Source organism: Hemitrygon akajei, chromosome 16 (genome assembly GCF_048418815.1).
Source record: "Hemitrygon akajei chromosome 16, sHemAka1.3, whole genome shotgun sequence".
NCBI lineage: Eukaryota > Metazoa > Chordata > Chondrichthyes > Myliobatiformes > Dasyatidae > Hemitrygon > Hemitrygon akajei.
The window spans coordinates 9,033,156-9,047,899 of record NC_133139.1 but is presented as its reverse complement, the minus strand read 5'-3'; the positions used below and the strand labels follow the sequence as shown (position 1 = coordinate 9,047,899).

Genomic DNA, 14,744 nt, shown 5'->3' with positions numbered 1-14,744 from the left:
CTGGTGGGTTAGCGGGTGGAGATGTTGATCAGCCTTACTGCTTGGGGAAAGTAACTGTGCGTCTGGCGGTCCAGGCGTGGGTGATCTGTAGCCTCCTCCCTGGTAGGAGTGGGACAGACAGTCCTTGAGCAGGGTGGGTGGGATCCTTCATGATATTGTAGGAGTTTTTCCAGCAATTTTTGTACGCATAGCATATCCCTGACGGTCGGTAGGCTGGCACTGGGGATGCATGGAAAGCCCTCCTGTCTGCAGCAGCGGTGTTCCAGTATCACACGGTGATGCAGCATTTTCAGAAACTCTCAACAACGCATCTGGAGAAGGAAAGAAATTATATTAAAAATACTTAGAGGTTAAAATATGGAAATGGAATAAAAATGTATAAATGTATAAATACTAGAACGTAGAAATTGTTTAAATCATTAGCAAAGCTCAATCCATTGCTTAGAACTTGTCTTGTTGGTAGTATCATAGTGTAGCTTCTCTCCTCCCCTTAATGAGATTAGCTGGTAAGTTATGTATAAGGTTCTGTGCTCAGAGTTCTGGATGGGTCTCGAATTACCCGTGTCTGCTTCCAATGTGTGGCAAAGTCATCTTTTATTCAGAAGCTAGTATCTCTGAGTCCCAGAGAAAGATGCTGCACGGATCCAGGAGGAAGTGTAAAAAGTCGACAAAACCAGACGAGAACAGGTTGATGGAGGAAGGAGCAGCTGACGAGAACCAGGCAAGTCCCCCAGCTCAAGGTACAGGGAAGGTTGCTGCTGCACCGTCTGCCCCCCAGGCCCCTCGGATTCGCCCCCGGCTGATATTCCACACCCAGCTGGCTCATGGCAGCCCTACTGGCAGGATCGAAGGCTTCACCAATGTTAAGGAACTGTATGCCAAAATTGCCGAGGTCTTCGATATATCACCAACAGAGGTGGGTGCAGTCGGGGAGGGCAGCCATCTTTTGCCGAAACTTTGTGTTACTTGTAAATTGGAAGTTGTTCTGTTTTGGAATTGGTTCACTGTCATCATGTGTACCTGTATAAATAGTGAAACAGTTTTGTTTGCCTTCCACCACCACTATTATATCATTTCCTAACAAGCTGCATCACTGCTTGGTAAGGAAACGGCACCGCGGCCGACAGGAAGGCTAAACCGTCGGTAAGTAAAACTGCTCAACGCATCACTGGCACCAGCCTACCCGCCATCAGCGACGTGTATACAGAAAAGTGCCGGAAAAGGCCAGTTATATCATGAATGATGCCACACACCCCGATCATGGACTGTTTGTCCTACTCCAATCAGGGAGGAGGCTACATAGCATTCACGCCAGGACCACCAGACTCAAAAACAGTTTCTTTTCCTCAGCAGTAAGGCTGATCAGCACCTTCACCCACTAACCCTCCCCACCAACACTACTTTATCACTTCCAGTCTGAGTCAAACTTTCCTGTGCCTAGCATCACTTTGTGGAGATACAATCAATGTAGAGTATAAAAGCTATCTTATGTATTTATATTTTTATGTGTTATTATTATTGTGTTCTTTATCTTATTGTGTTTTTTTGTGCTGCCTTGGATCCAGAGTAACAATTTTTCCATTCTCCTTTATACTTGCGTACTGGAAATGACATTAAACAATCTTGAATCCAGGCAGATCAAGCATTCCATCATTACAATAAGGCAGGCAACAGAAAACAGAATGTAGCGTGTGGTGCTTCAATCTAAAACCTCCATCAGAGACAAAAATGTGGTTTCCTTTAGCATAATCAACTCAAAAGCAAAAATAACTGGTGAAAGAAATTTATTTATGGACAATGATCTTTTTGTGTGCTTCTAGATCTTGAAACTTAAGCCAAGCAAAAGTGGTAGAAAAACTTTTTGTATACAAAATTATATTTCAAAATCTTTTTGTAATTTTTGCCTTTGACAACAGTTTACCTAAGTGTTATGCTGGCAATATTCAATGTGTGTAACTGTATGCTATTCCTCATAGTATCATGGAATGAGACAGCATAGGCACAGGCCCTTCAGCCCATCAAATCTATTCAGACCATCAACTGCTGTTTTACACTGATCCTGTATTAATTTCAATGTAGAAGCCAACATTTTTTTTACACAAATTGAACAATATTAGTTAATGTGATGACAAAAAAATGCTTTATGAACAAGTTGGCTCTGAAATTTAGGGAGGGAGAGTGGGGAGTTCACAGACTTTGAATGTGAGAAAGGTAAACTATGTCATTCTTAAAACTTAGGGTCTCACTCTTCTGAAACGTAAAATACATCTTTCACTCATTGTAAAGTGGGTTTGGGAAACAAGCCATAAGACCATAAGGCATAGGAGCAGAATTAGGCCATTTGGCCCATTGAGTCTGCTCTGCTATTCAATCTTGACTTACACATTTTCCCTTTCAACCCTATTCTCCACTTTAAGTATACCTAATGACTTGGCCTCCACAGCTGCCAGTGGCAATAAATTCCACAGATTCACCACACACTGGCTAAAGAAATTCCCCCTCATCTCTGTTTTAAAGAAATGTCCTTGTACTTTGAGTGTGTGCCTCTGGTTCTAGACTCTGCACCATAGGAAACATCCTCTCCACGTCCGCTCGATCCCGGCCTTCTAATGTTTGTTAGGTTTCAATGAGATTTAACATCCTGCCGCTCATCAAAGTCAGGCTAACTGGCCTGACTTTAGTAGTTGATAAGATGTTAGCTCTTATAAAACACCAAAGTCATTGAAGCAGTGTGGTCACATTTGGCTCAGTTCAGTTCAATCTAGCACTGTGGCAGACTGCGGTTAACGAACGACACAGCTCTAGATTGAACTGAACTGAATATGCCTGGACTGTTTCGATGAATTTGTGTTTTGGTGTTTTATATTCTCTATCTTTTATTCAGTTTTTGCTGTTTCCATAATCTGTTTTTTTTTTGTGCATTGGGAGCTTGACGTTTTTCTTTGAATGAGTTCCATGGTTTTTGTTTCATGGCTATCTGTGAGAAGCTGAATCTCAGAGTTTATACTGCATATGTACTTTGATGATAAATGTACTTTGAATCTTGAATCTATAAAAGATAAATGTATCTTCAGGCTCCAGGACAATGCCTGTCTCCCTCGCATTATAACGGACATGCTCTGTATCAGAAAACTCCTCTCTGCTCAAACACAGCCACTCTTACAAGTTTTTGTAAACTACCACAGAAAGCATCCTACCTAGATACATCACAGCTTGGTATGGCAACTGCTCTGCCAAAGACAGCGGGAAACTTTGGGGGAGTTGGCAAAGTAGCCCAGGGCCACCATGTAGACCAGCCCCCCCCCCCCCCCTGTACTGACACTGTGCTGCCCCAGGAAAGCAGCCAATATAATCAGGGCCCCCTACCAAGTCAAATCAAATCAAATTTACTTATCACTGAACCACACGTGAGTAGAGCTGAACAAGACAGTGTTCCTCTGGGACCGGGGTGCAAAGCACACACAATCGAAATGGTGACCCCCCCCAAAAAAAAAGACCACTCTGGCCCTTCTCTCTTCTTCCCTCTCCCCATCAGGCAGAAGGTATAAAAGCTTAAGAACACATACCCCCAGGTTCCGAAACAGCTTCTATCCCATTGTTATCGGACTCATGAATGGACATCTGATGCACTAAAGATGAACTCCTAGTCTACCTCATCGTGGCCCATGAACCTTGTCTATGTGCACTGCACTTTCTCTACAGATTCAACACTATTTTTTAGCATTCTGTCTATTTACTTATTTGTGTATTTTTTTATTTATTTACTGATACAGTGTGGAATAGGCCCTTCCAGCCATTCAGACCACACCATCCCAGCAGCCCCTGACAAACCCAATTAATCCTAACCTAATCACGGTACAGTTTACAGTTACCAATTAACCTACCTGGTATGTCTTTAGACTGTGGGAGGAAACCAAAGGCCATGGGGAAATCCCACGCTTTCCCTGGGGAGCACGTTCAAACTCCTTATAGAACGGCGCTGGAACTGAACTCCAAGCTCTGGAATCATGCTAGCCGCTACACTACCGTGGCACTGCCTTGATCTAAACACATATGGAGCAATCTGTCGAGATCAGGGGTTCCCAAACTGGGGTCCATGGCATAAAAAAGGCTGGGAACTCATGGTCAAGTTGGCAAATAAAGAATTTTGTCTGTATGATACATATGCCAGTGATAACTACTACTACTATGTCGACTCAGACCAAGGGGACCGGCGTTGTGCACAATGACAGACTCTCCACTCCTCCCTTTCCCTCATCAGTGTGTTCAGTTCATCTACATTAGCCATGCCGCTATCTTCTGGGAGCGTGTTGACCATAGTCTTGGGAGGGCACCCAGGGTTCATCCTCCCATGCTTGGGCTCCCATGTGACGACTAGGCTGGCAGGTAGCTCAGGGTGGCATAGACAGTGCCCTGCTAGCTGCAGTCTTCTCACCTTGATTTTAGTGGTGAGCATCGGTAGGTCGTCATAGAGCTCGATGTTCGTCATGTGCTGTTGTCAACTCACGTCAAGAGCCACCCGGAGCATTCGTGTATAGCAACCATCTAGTGACTTTCTCATGGTCTAGGTGAGTGTCCACGTCTCGCATCCGGAGGTGAGAATGGACTCTATGACAGCTATGAGAATCCTCTGTTTGAGCCCTCTGGTCAGGTTCGACCTCCAGATTTCCTTCATGTCATTCATAGCCCTCCACATCAGCGCCTTCCATATCTTTATGTCCTTCTCCGAACTCATCATTCTTGACCCGAGGTACTTGAAGCCTAAGACTTTCTTAATGGTATCATTCTTTACGGTCTTGAGAGTACCTTCGTTGTAGTTGAACGCCATGTACTCTGTCTTTTTAGTGTTTAGTGCCAGTGATAAACCAATAGTTCATTGGATAATCTTTGTATTTATTAGGTATCTCAGTACGTATAACAATAATAAAACTATAGGTTATTGTTGTTTTGAGACAAAAGTAAAACTGCGGATGCTGGAAATATGGAGCAACACACAAAATTCTAGAGGACCTCAGTGGGTCAGGCAGCATCTATGGTGGGGGTACCATGGTAACATAATGGTTAGTGCAATGCCATTACAGCTTGGGACATTCCAGAGTCGTTCTGTAAGGAGTCTCTGTACTTCCTCCTAGTGGGATGTATTTCCGGGTGCTCCAGTTTCCTCCCACAGTCCAAAGACATATTGGGTACGTTAATTGCTCATTGTAAATTGTCCCGTGATTAGGTTAGGATTAATTGGGCTTGTTGGGGGGTTGCTAGGGTGATGTGGCTTCAAGGGCCGGAAGGACTATTCCGTGCTGCATTGCTAAAGAAATAAATAAATGAACAGTTGATGTTTTAAACACAAGATATCTGCAGATACTGGAAATTCAGTGTCACACGCACAAAATGCAGGAGAGACTCAGCAGGTCAGACAGCATCTACGGAGAGGAATAAACAGTCAATGTTTCAGGTCAAGACCCTTCATCAGGAATTAGATGAAAGCATTCCAACGTCCCTAAGTTTGCAAACAACACTGTGTGCATGAGCTGGACTTGTTATGCAACTCAACCAACACATGGAACATGCAGCTTACTGTGAATAAATATCAAGTTTTCTACTTTAACGATGAAAACAGGAAAACAGATTGTTATCTGAGCAATGATAGATTAGAAAGAGGAGGATGCAACAAGACCTGAGTAGCGTTGTACATCAGTCAATTAAAATAAATTTGCAAAAAGACTCAGAGAGTCAAAGAGTCATCTTCAGAAAGCAATTCCTCAAAAAGGTGGAGTTCATCACTAAGGTCCCCATCACCCAGAAGATGCCCTCTTCCCATCAGTACATCAGGGAGGAGGTACAGGAGCCTGAAGACACCCACTCAACGTTTCAGGAACAGCTCCTTCTCCTGCGCTATCAGATATCAGGACAATAAACCCATGTACTACCGCACTATTCTGCTCTAATTATTTAATGTGATTTTTAATTTATTTCTTATTTGTAATTTATAGTTTTTTCTGGATTGCACTGTACTGCTGCCACAAAACAACATATTTTATGGCCTGATTCTGATTCTGAGTAACACAACATGGAAATTGACCCCTTCAACCCAACTTGCCCATGTTGACCAGGGTGCTCACCAACTAGTGCAACTTGCCTGTATTTGGTCCATATCATCCTGAACTCCTCCTGTTAGAGACGTAGAGCAATACAGCACAAGCGGCAGTCCTTCAGCCCAACCAGTCCATGCCTAACATGTTGCCCACCCAGCTAGTCCCAATTTCCGGTATTCAGACTTCGTCTGTCTAAGCCCTTCTTGCCTGACGATGGTCACCTTGCCACGATGGAGAGGCTAGCAGATGAACGTGATCCCAAAAGTGACGCCGTCTGGAGTTTAACCATCTGGCGCTTAGCTCTTGGTCGGGTCACTCATGGCGGTAAGTTCAAGCGGGAGGTTCCAGACAAAGAGTGATCCAACCAAGACCTCAACATTGGAGCTGGAAGAAGACGATGACACATCACAATGGCAGTGAAGGCGGAGGAAGGCGGCAGCAGTGTAGGGTCCCCAGTCGTCTTGCATTCTATGTCCCTGGACCCTGGCTTCAATATGCCAAGGGCTGTGTGGCAGCTGCCTGTGCATCAGCCTCCCCATATTAAACAAAGTCACTTACAGGCAATCTCCATTAAGGGAATCTACCCTGACATCCCAGTTACGTGCATCCTGATTGGCTTCTACAGCCACCTGAGGACCTGCCAATAAACAGCCGCTTAAGACAGGGGTCCCAACCTTCTTTATGTTAGGGACCTTTACCATTACCGAGGGGTCCATGGACCCCAGGAAGGGAACCCCTGCCTTAGGAGAACATCATACATGACTCAAGTGATTGCACGACTAAGCCCTGTCCCTCCTTACACCTATCCAAGCATATGGAGACCAACTTCTTCACCATCTGCAACCATGGCAACTTTTTTGTGTCATCTAAACAGACCACTTACATTCTCATCCATCTATGATAAGCAGCACAGGTCCGTCCACCAATCCCTGTAGTTCATTTCTTCTTACTGATGGATCACCTGCTGTTTCCGGGTCTCCTTGACATTGATGGGACCGCTTTTTATCGAGCAGCTCTGCAACAAGCAGGACTTCCTGGTGAAAAACTAATTTAATTCCACTGCCAGTTCCTATTCTGACATGCAGTCCATGGCCACCTCTATTGCCCCAATGAGCTGCCCTCAGGATGAGGGAGCAACACCTCATATTCCATCTGGGTATCCTCCAACCTGGTGGCATGAACATTGATTTCTCTAATTCCCTTTCTCTCTTTTTTCCATTCTCCATCCTAGCCCCCCTTGCCTCTTCTCTTCTCATCATCAGTCTATTACCTCCCCCCGATGCACCTCCTCCTTTCTTTTCTCCATTGATTCCCTCTCTTCTCTTACCAGATTCATTCTTCTTCGTCCCTCTACTTTTTCCACCAATCACCTCCCAGCTTCTCACCATCCCCCTCTCCCTTACATATCCACCTTCCCCCTCACCTATCACCTGCCATCTTGTACTCCTTCCCCACTCAACCATCTTTATAATCTGCCTTCTTCCCCCTTCCTTCCCAGTCCAGAAGAAGGGTTTTGGCCTGAAACATTGACTGATAATTCATTTCAATAGATGCTGCCTGACCTGCTGAGTTCCTCCAGCATTTTGTGTGAGTGATAAATATTGAAAAGGTGGTGAAGATTGGTGGTTGGTGTTAATTTTGTAGAGATTTCAGCTCAAACAGAAGCCTATTTCTTTCCAATCTGCTGTAGATATCCATGGCTATAGTTTACATCTTCTATTTCCTTTTTTTTTGACCGGCAGATTCTTTTCTGCACATTGAACACCCACAAGGTAGACATGCAGAGATTACTGGGAGGCCAGATTGGGCTGGAGGACTTCATCTTCGCCCATGTGAAAGGGCAAATGAAAGAAGTGGAGGTGACCAAGTCGGAGGACGCTCTGGGTCTGACCATCACTGACAATGGAACGGGTTACGCTTTCATTAAGGTACAAGCTGTGCGTGTGCGGACACTGCTACAAAACATAGAGTCCTACAGTCCATCGAGTCCATGCCAATCATCAATCACCCATCCATTCTAATCCTGTACTAATCCAATTCTATTTTCCCCTCTTTCCCATCATCTGGCCCAGATTCTGCACTCAAAGGGGAGCTTACAATGACCAATTCACCTCCTGCTCCGCACATCTCTCAGATAAGACCATAAGATCATAAGACACAAGAGCAGAATTTGGCCCATTGAGTCTACTCCACCATTCCATCTCTCTCAATCCCATTCTCCAGCTTTCTTCCCATAACCTTTGATGCTCTGACTAATCAAGAACCTGTCAATCCTTATAACTTAGCTATAAATATATGATATATTACTAACACAGGTTCACTTAATTAATAACAGGACACTTTGTGATTTAGGGTATGGTTTTTTATTAGCTGCGGTATTATTTCAACCTTTTCTTAAAGTTATTATCTAAATATCTAGAGCAGGGGTTTTTAACCTGTCCACAAACCCCTTGGGGGTCTATGGATAGACTCCAGGGTGTCCATGAACTTGGACAGGAAAAATTTACATCTTTATTTTCACTAACCACTAACTGAAAGTTAGTATTTCCTTCAATTATATATGTAGGCAACAAACCACACTAGTGTAAGCAGTATCTGTTTGTGACTTTGTCACCAATAGAAATCACAGAGATTTCCATTACAGTTGTTACAAACATCTCAAAGGATCGTTTACAGCACGCTCGTCACTACTTCGATATTTCGGTAATTATAATACCCGTAGGTAGATCAAACATGATCAGAGTCTTCCTCTCTGCAGACTCTTATGTAATGTAGCTGCAATCTATCGGGCAGTCCTGCGATTGAATATCCAACATTACATGTGTGTTGCTTTGTCAAAGACTACCCCACTGTTTTATGTTCTTATTCAAGCCGAGCAACAACAGCCTTCGCACTTTAAAAAATAAAATTTAATTTTAACTTGTCGATATTTAAGTGTAAAGTCTTGTTACTTAACATTTTAATAAAGAAGCACATATATTACTATATCACAATTTTTAAAATATCTTGATAACTATATTTCAATAGAATTGGTTTCTTTTGTAATCCTGTGCATTTAATTTTATAGATTTAAATACTTTATTCTGATAAGGGGTCCAGCGGCTTCACCGGACTGCCAAAGGGTTAAGAACCCCTGATCTAGAGGAACATTTTATAATTTAAATTAATCACATGCTTGGAACATCTGGAGTTTCCAGTTTAATCGTTGCCAGCCTGATGCAGTTGTTGCTCGAACTAGGCTTTCAAGTATAAAAACATAAGACATAGGAGCCGAACTAGGCCATTTGGCCCATCGAGTCTGCTCTGCCATTCCAACATGGCTGATTTATTATATCTCTCAACTCCATTCTCCTGCCTTCACCCCATAACTCCTGAGGCCCTGACTAATCAAGAACCTGTTAACCTCGGCTTTAAATGTACCCAGTGGCTTGGCCTCCATGGCTGTCTGTAGCAATGAACTCCATAGGTTCACCACCTTCTCGGTAAGGAAATTGCTCCTCATCCCTGTTCTAAAGAGACATCCTTCTATTCTGAGGCTGAGCTCTCTGGCCCTAGATTTTCATATGACTGGAGATATCTTCTCCCCATCCGTGCCATCCAGGCCTTTTTCAATATTTGGTATGTTTAAATGAGATTTCCAACCCCTCTCCCCCCGATTTTACTAAATTTCTGCGCGTTGGAGGAACCCAGAGTACCTGGAGGAGACAACGAGCACCAGAGGACAGAATTCAACCTCGGTTACTCGATTTGTGAGGTGGCAGCTTGACCAACTGGGCTGCTGTGCAGTCCTGAGTATACTTACATAAGCAGAAATCCTTGTAGAGATCGAGAGGACCAGGTAACAAACAACTGATTCGTGGACTGTTTGTCCCTCTGCCATCGGAGAGGAGGCTACGTAGCATCCACGCCAGGTCCACCAGACTCGAAAGCCTTTACTTTCCCCAAGCAGTCAGGCTGATCAACACTTCCACCCACTAACCCACCCCTCCACAACCCCCAACTACCACTACTTTATCATTTCCCGTCAGTCACCTTAGGTACAGACACTCCTGTGCCTAGCATCACTTTATGGACATACAATCAATCTCTGTATGTAAGCTATTTCTTCCATAGCATTTTTTCTTCCAGCATTTTGTTGTTATGTATTTATATTTATTGTCTTTTTATTGTGTTTGTTATCTTATTGTGTTTTTTTTTGTGCTGCATCAGATCCAAAGTAACAATCATTTCGTTTTCCTTTACACTTGTGTACAGGAAATGCCATTAAACAATCTTGGATCTTGAAACAGCAATACTTTAGGGGCATTTAGATGGATACATGGACAGGCAGGGAATGGTGGGTTATGGACCATGTCCAGCCAGATGGGAATGAATTGGATTGGCATTATGGTAAGCACAGACAGGATGGGCTAAAGGGTCCAACCTGTGTTGTATTGTACTATGGTATAAAATAGGAAAAAGGACTTTTTTTTGCAGGTGTAAAAGTCTTTCCCACTCTTGAATAAAACTCTAAACCCATGGTGGCCACGGTAGCACAGTGGTTAGCACGATACTATTACAGCTCAGGTTATCGAAGTTTGGAGCTCAATTCCAGTGTCATCTGTCAGGAGTCTGTACGTCCTCCCCACAGAATGTGTGGGTTTCCTCCAGGTGCTCTGATTTCCTCCTACAGTCCGAAGACGTACCAATTAGCAGGCATTTGGTTGCTGTAAATTGTCCCGTGATTAGGATAGGGTTAAATCAGGGGTTGCTGAGCGGCATGGCTCAAAAGGCCAGAAGGGTTGAGTCTGTACTGTATCAGAATAAATAAATAAATATAAATAAATAAATAAATAAATAGGTAGACACAAATAGAAAGAAACTTAAAATGACTAAACTTGGCCTTGGGTAGCTATGAGGGATGGGGTACCTGCCCCTTGATGGTAGCCGTGAGAATTCGGCACGTCCTGAGTAATGGGGACCTGGTAATGTAGGACATTAGGCCTCTGTACCTCCAGTCTGACATGCCGAAGACAAACCCCTCGATGATAGTTGCTATCTTCCTGGGGTAGCGAGCGGCTCCTGCAGATGCTCTCGGTGCTGGAGAGGGTTGTGCCTGTGATAGACTCTTTACAACCTCTGCAGGCCATTGAGAGTGACATCGAGACGAGGGTTTAAATTACCAAGGTATAGAAAGCAATGATCCACGAGATGACTAATAGGGTTAGTGTAGGCGGGTGAATTCATAGCCAACTTTATAGTCATAAGCACAGGTGCACAAATCTTATTTAGCAGCATGTCATAAACAAAGAGATTCTGCAGATGCTGGAAATCCAGAGTAACACACACAAAATGCTGGAGGAAATCAGCAGCTCGATGGAGAGGAATAAGCAGTCGGCATTTCGGTCCAAAAGCCTTCATCAGGACCTTCAGCCTGAAATGTCATCTGTTTATTCCCCTCCATAGATGCTGCCTGACCGGCTGAGTTCCTCCAGCATTTTGTGTGTGTTACTCTGAAGCAGCTTCACAGGCACGTAGCATCAGACACACGGCCTCCACGAGAGGAAGTGTAAATTATACGAAATTTATATAAGAAAGAACGGATGTAATTCGAACAAAGTAAAATCCAAGTGGTCATAGTGTTACTATACTGGCATTAACACCACGTAGTGTCAGGTATCAGTGTAGTGATCAGGGTTGTGTCGGCTGGCTGAAGGGAAGAAGCTGCTCCTGAACCTTTGGTGTGGAACCTCAGGGTTCTGTGCCGTCTGCCTGGGTCGCCGCAGGAAGATTCGATGGCCAGGAGGGCAGTGATAGATGTTGGCTTCTTGTGTGAGTTCCTCATGCAGACACTTTCAATAGTGGGGATGAGCTAACTGATGACCGAGATGGCTGCTGGAGGGCCTGTTGGTGAGCTGACTCAATGTGTGTGCAGTTGCGGAGGAGATTCAGAGGGGGTGGGAGGAAGAGAGGAAGAGTTTAGAAGAATGATGGGGGGATCTCATTGAAATTGATCATGTATTGAAGGGTCTAGACAGAGTGGACAGGAAGATAATGTTTCCCATAGTGAGACTTTAGGACCAGAAGGGATTGCCTCAGAATACAAGGACGTCCCTTTAGAACAGAGATGAGGGGGGATTTTTTTAGCCAGAGGGTGGTGAATCTGTGGCCATGGATGGCTGTGGAGGCCAAGTCATTGGGTATATTTAAAGCAGAGGTTGATAGGTTCTTGATTTGTAAGGATGTTGAAGGTCAAGGGGAGAAAGCAGGAGAATGGGGTTGAGAGGGAAAATAAATCAGCCCTGATGGAATAGAGGAGCAATTCAATAGGCCAAATGGCCTAATTCTGCGCCAATGTCTGATGGTCTTATGGTCTTAATGCTCAATCTGGTGCTGCCAGCCGTTGGGTAATACATTGGGATGGTTCAATTTCAAAGTAAATTTTATTATCAAAGTTCATACTGCATATGTCACCATATACAGGTTCATTTTCCTGTGGGCATGCATACTCAGCAAATCTATAGAATAGTAACTATAACAGGATCACTGAAAGATCAACCAGAGTGCAGAAGACACCAAAATGTGTAAATGTAAATATAAATAAACAGCAATACATAATGAGAACATGAGATAATGAGTCCTTAAAGTGAGATCATTGGTTGCTGGAACATTTCAATGATGGGGCAAGTGAATGTAGTTATCACCTTTTATTCAAGAGCCTGATGGTTGAGGGATAGTAACTGTTCTTGAACCTGGTGATGTGAGTCCTGAGGCTCCTGTATCTTCTTGTTGATGGCATTAGCAAGAAAAGAGCATGGTTTGGGTGGTGGTGATCTCTGAGAATGGATGCTGCTTTCCTACGACAGTGTTTCATGTAGATGTGCTCAATGGTTCGAGGGCTTTACCTGTGTTGTACTGGGCCAAATTCACTTACCTTTTGTAGTGTTTTCCATTCCTGGGCATTGGTGTTTCCATACCAGGCCGTGATGCAGCCGGGTCAGTACACTCTCCACTGGACATAGTTATTATTCACGTAATGTCACGGTAAAGGTACACCACGAGGTAGAGACCAGCTAGAATTAAACAAAACCTCCGTGCACCCACATCTGTGCTGGAAGGGAGAACCAGAAATGTACTCTACAGTGACAGCTCTTGTAGGAACCATTTCACAGTCTCCTGGAATTTGTAATATTATTGTCACAGATACCATGCCATCCACACAAGCTATTTCATTACATCAGTACACTGAGGTAGTACAAAGGAAAACATTAACAGAATGCTTCTGGTAAGGTGGCGACACCTTGGACACAGTGGCTTCTATGGGGCCAACCAATGATGACATTACCTTTTTAAATTGTGCTTTCTGCAATTACAAGAAGCATTGGAAAGGGCACAGAGGAGATTTACCAGGATGCTGCCTGGTTCAGAGAGTATGGATTATGATCAGAGATTAAGGGAGCTAGGGCTTTACTCTTTGGAGAGAAAGAGGATGAGAGGAGACATGATAGAGGTGTACAAGATATTAAGAGGAATAGACAGAGTGGACAGCAGGCGCCTCTTCCCCAGGGCACCACTGCTCAGTACAAGAGGACATGGCTTTAAGGTAAGGGGAGGGAAGTTCAGGGGGGATATTAGAGGAAGGTTTTTTACTCAGAGAGTGGTTGGTGCGTGGAATGCACTGCCTGAGTCAGTGGTGGAGACAGATACACTAGTGAAGTTTAAGAGACTACTAGACAGGTATATGGAGGAATTTAAGGTGGGGGGTTATATGGGAGGCAGGGTTTGAGGGTCGGCACAACATTGTGGGCCGAAGGGCCTGTAATGTGCTGTACTATTCTATGTTCTATGTTCTAAGACCCTGCTGGACATTAAGAACTGAAGGAGCTGCAGGTCTACCCCAGTCAGTGAGTTGTTCTTTGGCAAAGGAACTGAGGGAGCTGGACACTGTGGACCGTGATGCTGAGTGTGACAGAGAGGTGTCAGTGCTCGCTCGAGGTGTGCGGCCTAACAGCAAGTGATTGATTCAATCACCTTTCTTGTGAGTGCAAGGCTTTGTTGGACAACTGTGGTGTGGAATGCTGCAAGTCCATTTCATTGGTTCATTGGTGAATGGTGGGGGCAGATGACAGGGGAGCTTGCGTGGCCTCGGTCGTAGCAAGAATTAGGCCTCGAACCACACTGTTGCCTGTTTGCAGCCACCCGGGGGGAGGCATCAGAGTCGGGCACTCCACCAGAATGCTGGAGGCAGTATGGCGTGGGGTCCATGCTGGAACAGTGTTGTCCCCCGGTGTTCACTCAGCAGAAGACAAGTGTTCAACTGCAGACTGCTGCAAGATGCACGGACTCAGGGACTTGGACTATTTTTTTTGTGTCCCTGTATTTTACTACTGTGTTATATGTGCTTGCCATCTTAAATGTGCTATTTGTGCCTTGTGTCGTGTATGACTGTTTGTCCTGTGTTTTGCACCTTGGTCCCGGAGTAATGCTGTGTTGTTTGGCTGTGTTCACGGGTATTCATTGTGTGGTTGAATGACAATAACACTGTTTCATTTGGTTGTATTCATGGGTATTCTTGTATGGATGAATGACAATTAAACTTGAACAAAGTGTTATAGTTGTGATGAAAGTGCAGTGTAGGCAGACAAGTACAAGGTCACATCGAGGAAGACTGTG

General features: G+C 44.3%; 1 protein-coding gene across 1 annotated transcript in view; it reads left to right on the top strand.

Moving 5' to 3' along the window:
- The window catches only part of LOC140740341 (PDZ domain-containing protein GIPC1-like), a 102,304-nt gene that overhangs the window by 9,302 nt on the left and 78,258 nt on the right, over positions 1-14,744 (top strand). Inside the window, exon 2 of the mRNA XM_073069493.1 lies at positions 7,835-8,020. Coding sequence (XP_072925594.1) covers positions 7,871-8,020 — 150 coding nt within the window. The 5' untranslated portion in view covers positions 7,835-7,870. The remainder of the gene's footprint in view (positions 1-7,834; positions 8,021-14,744) is intronic.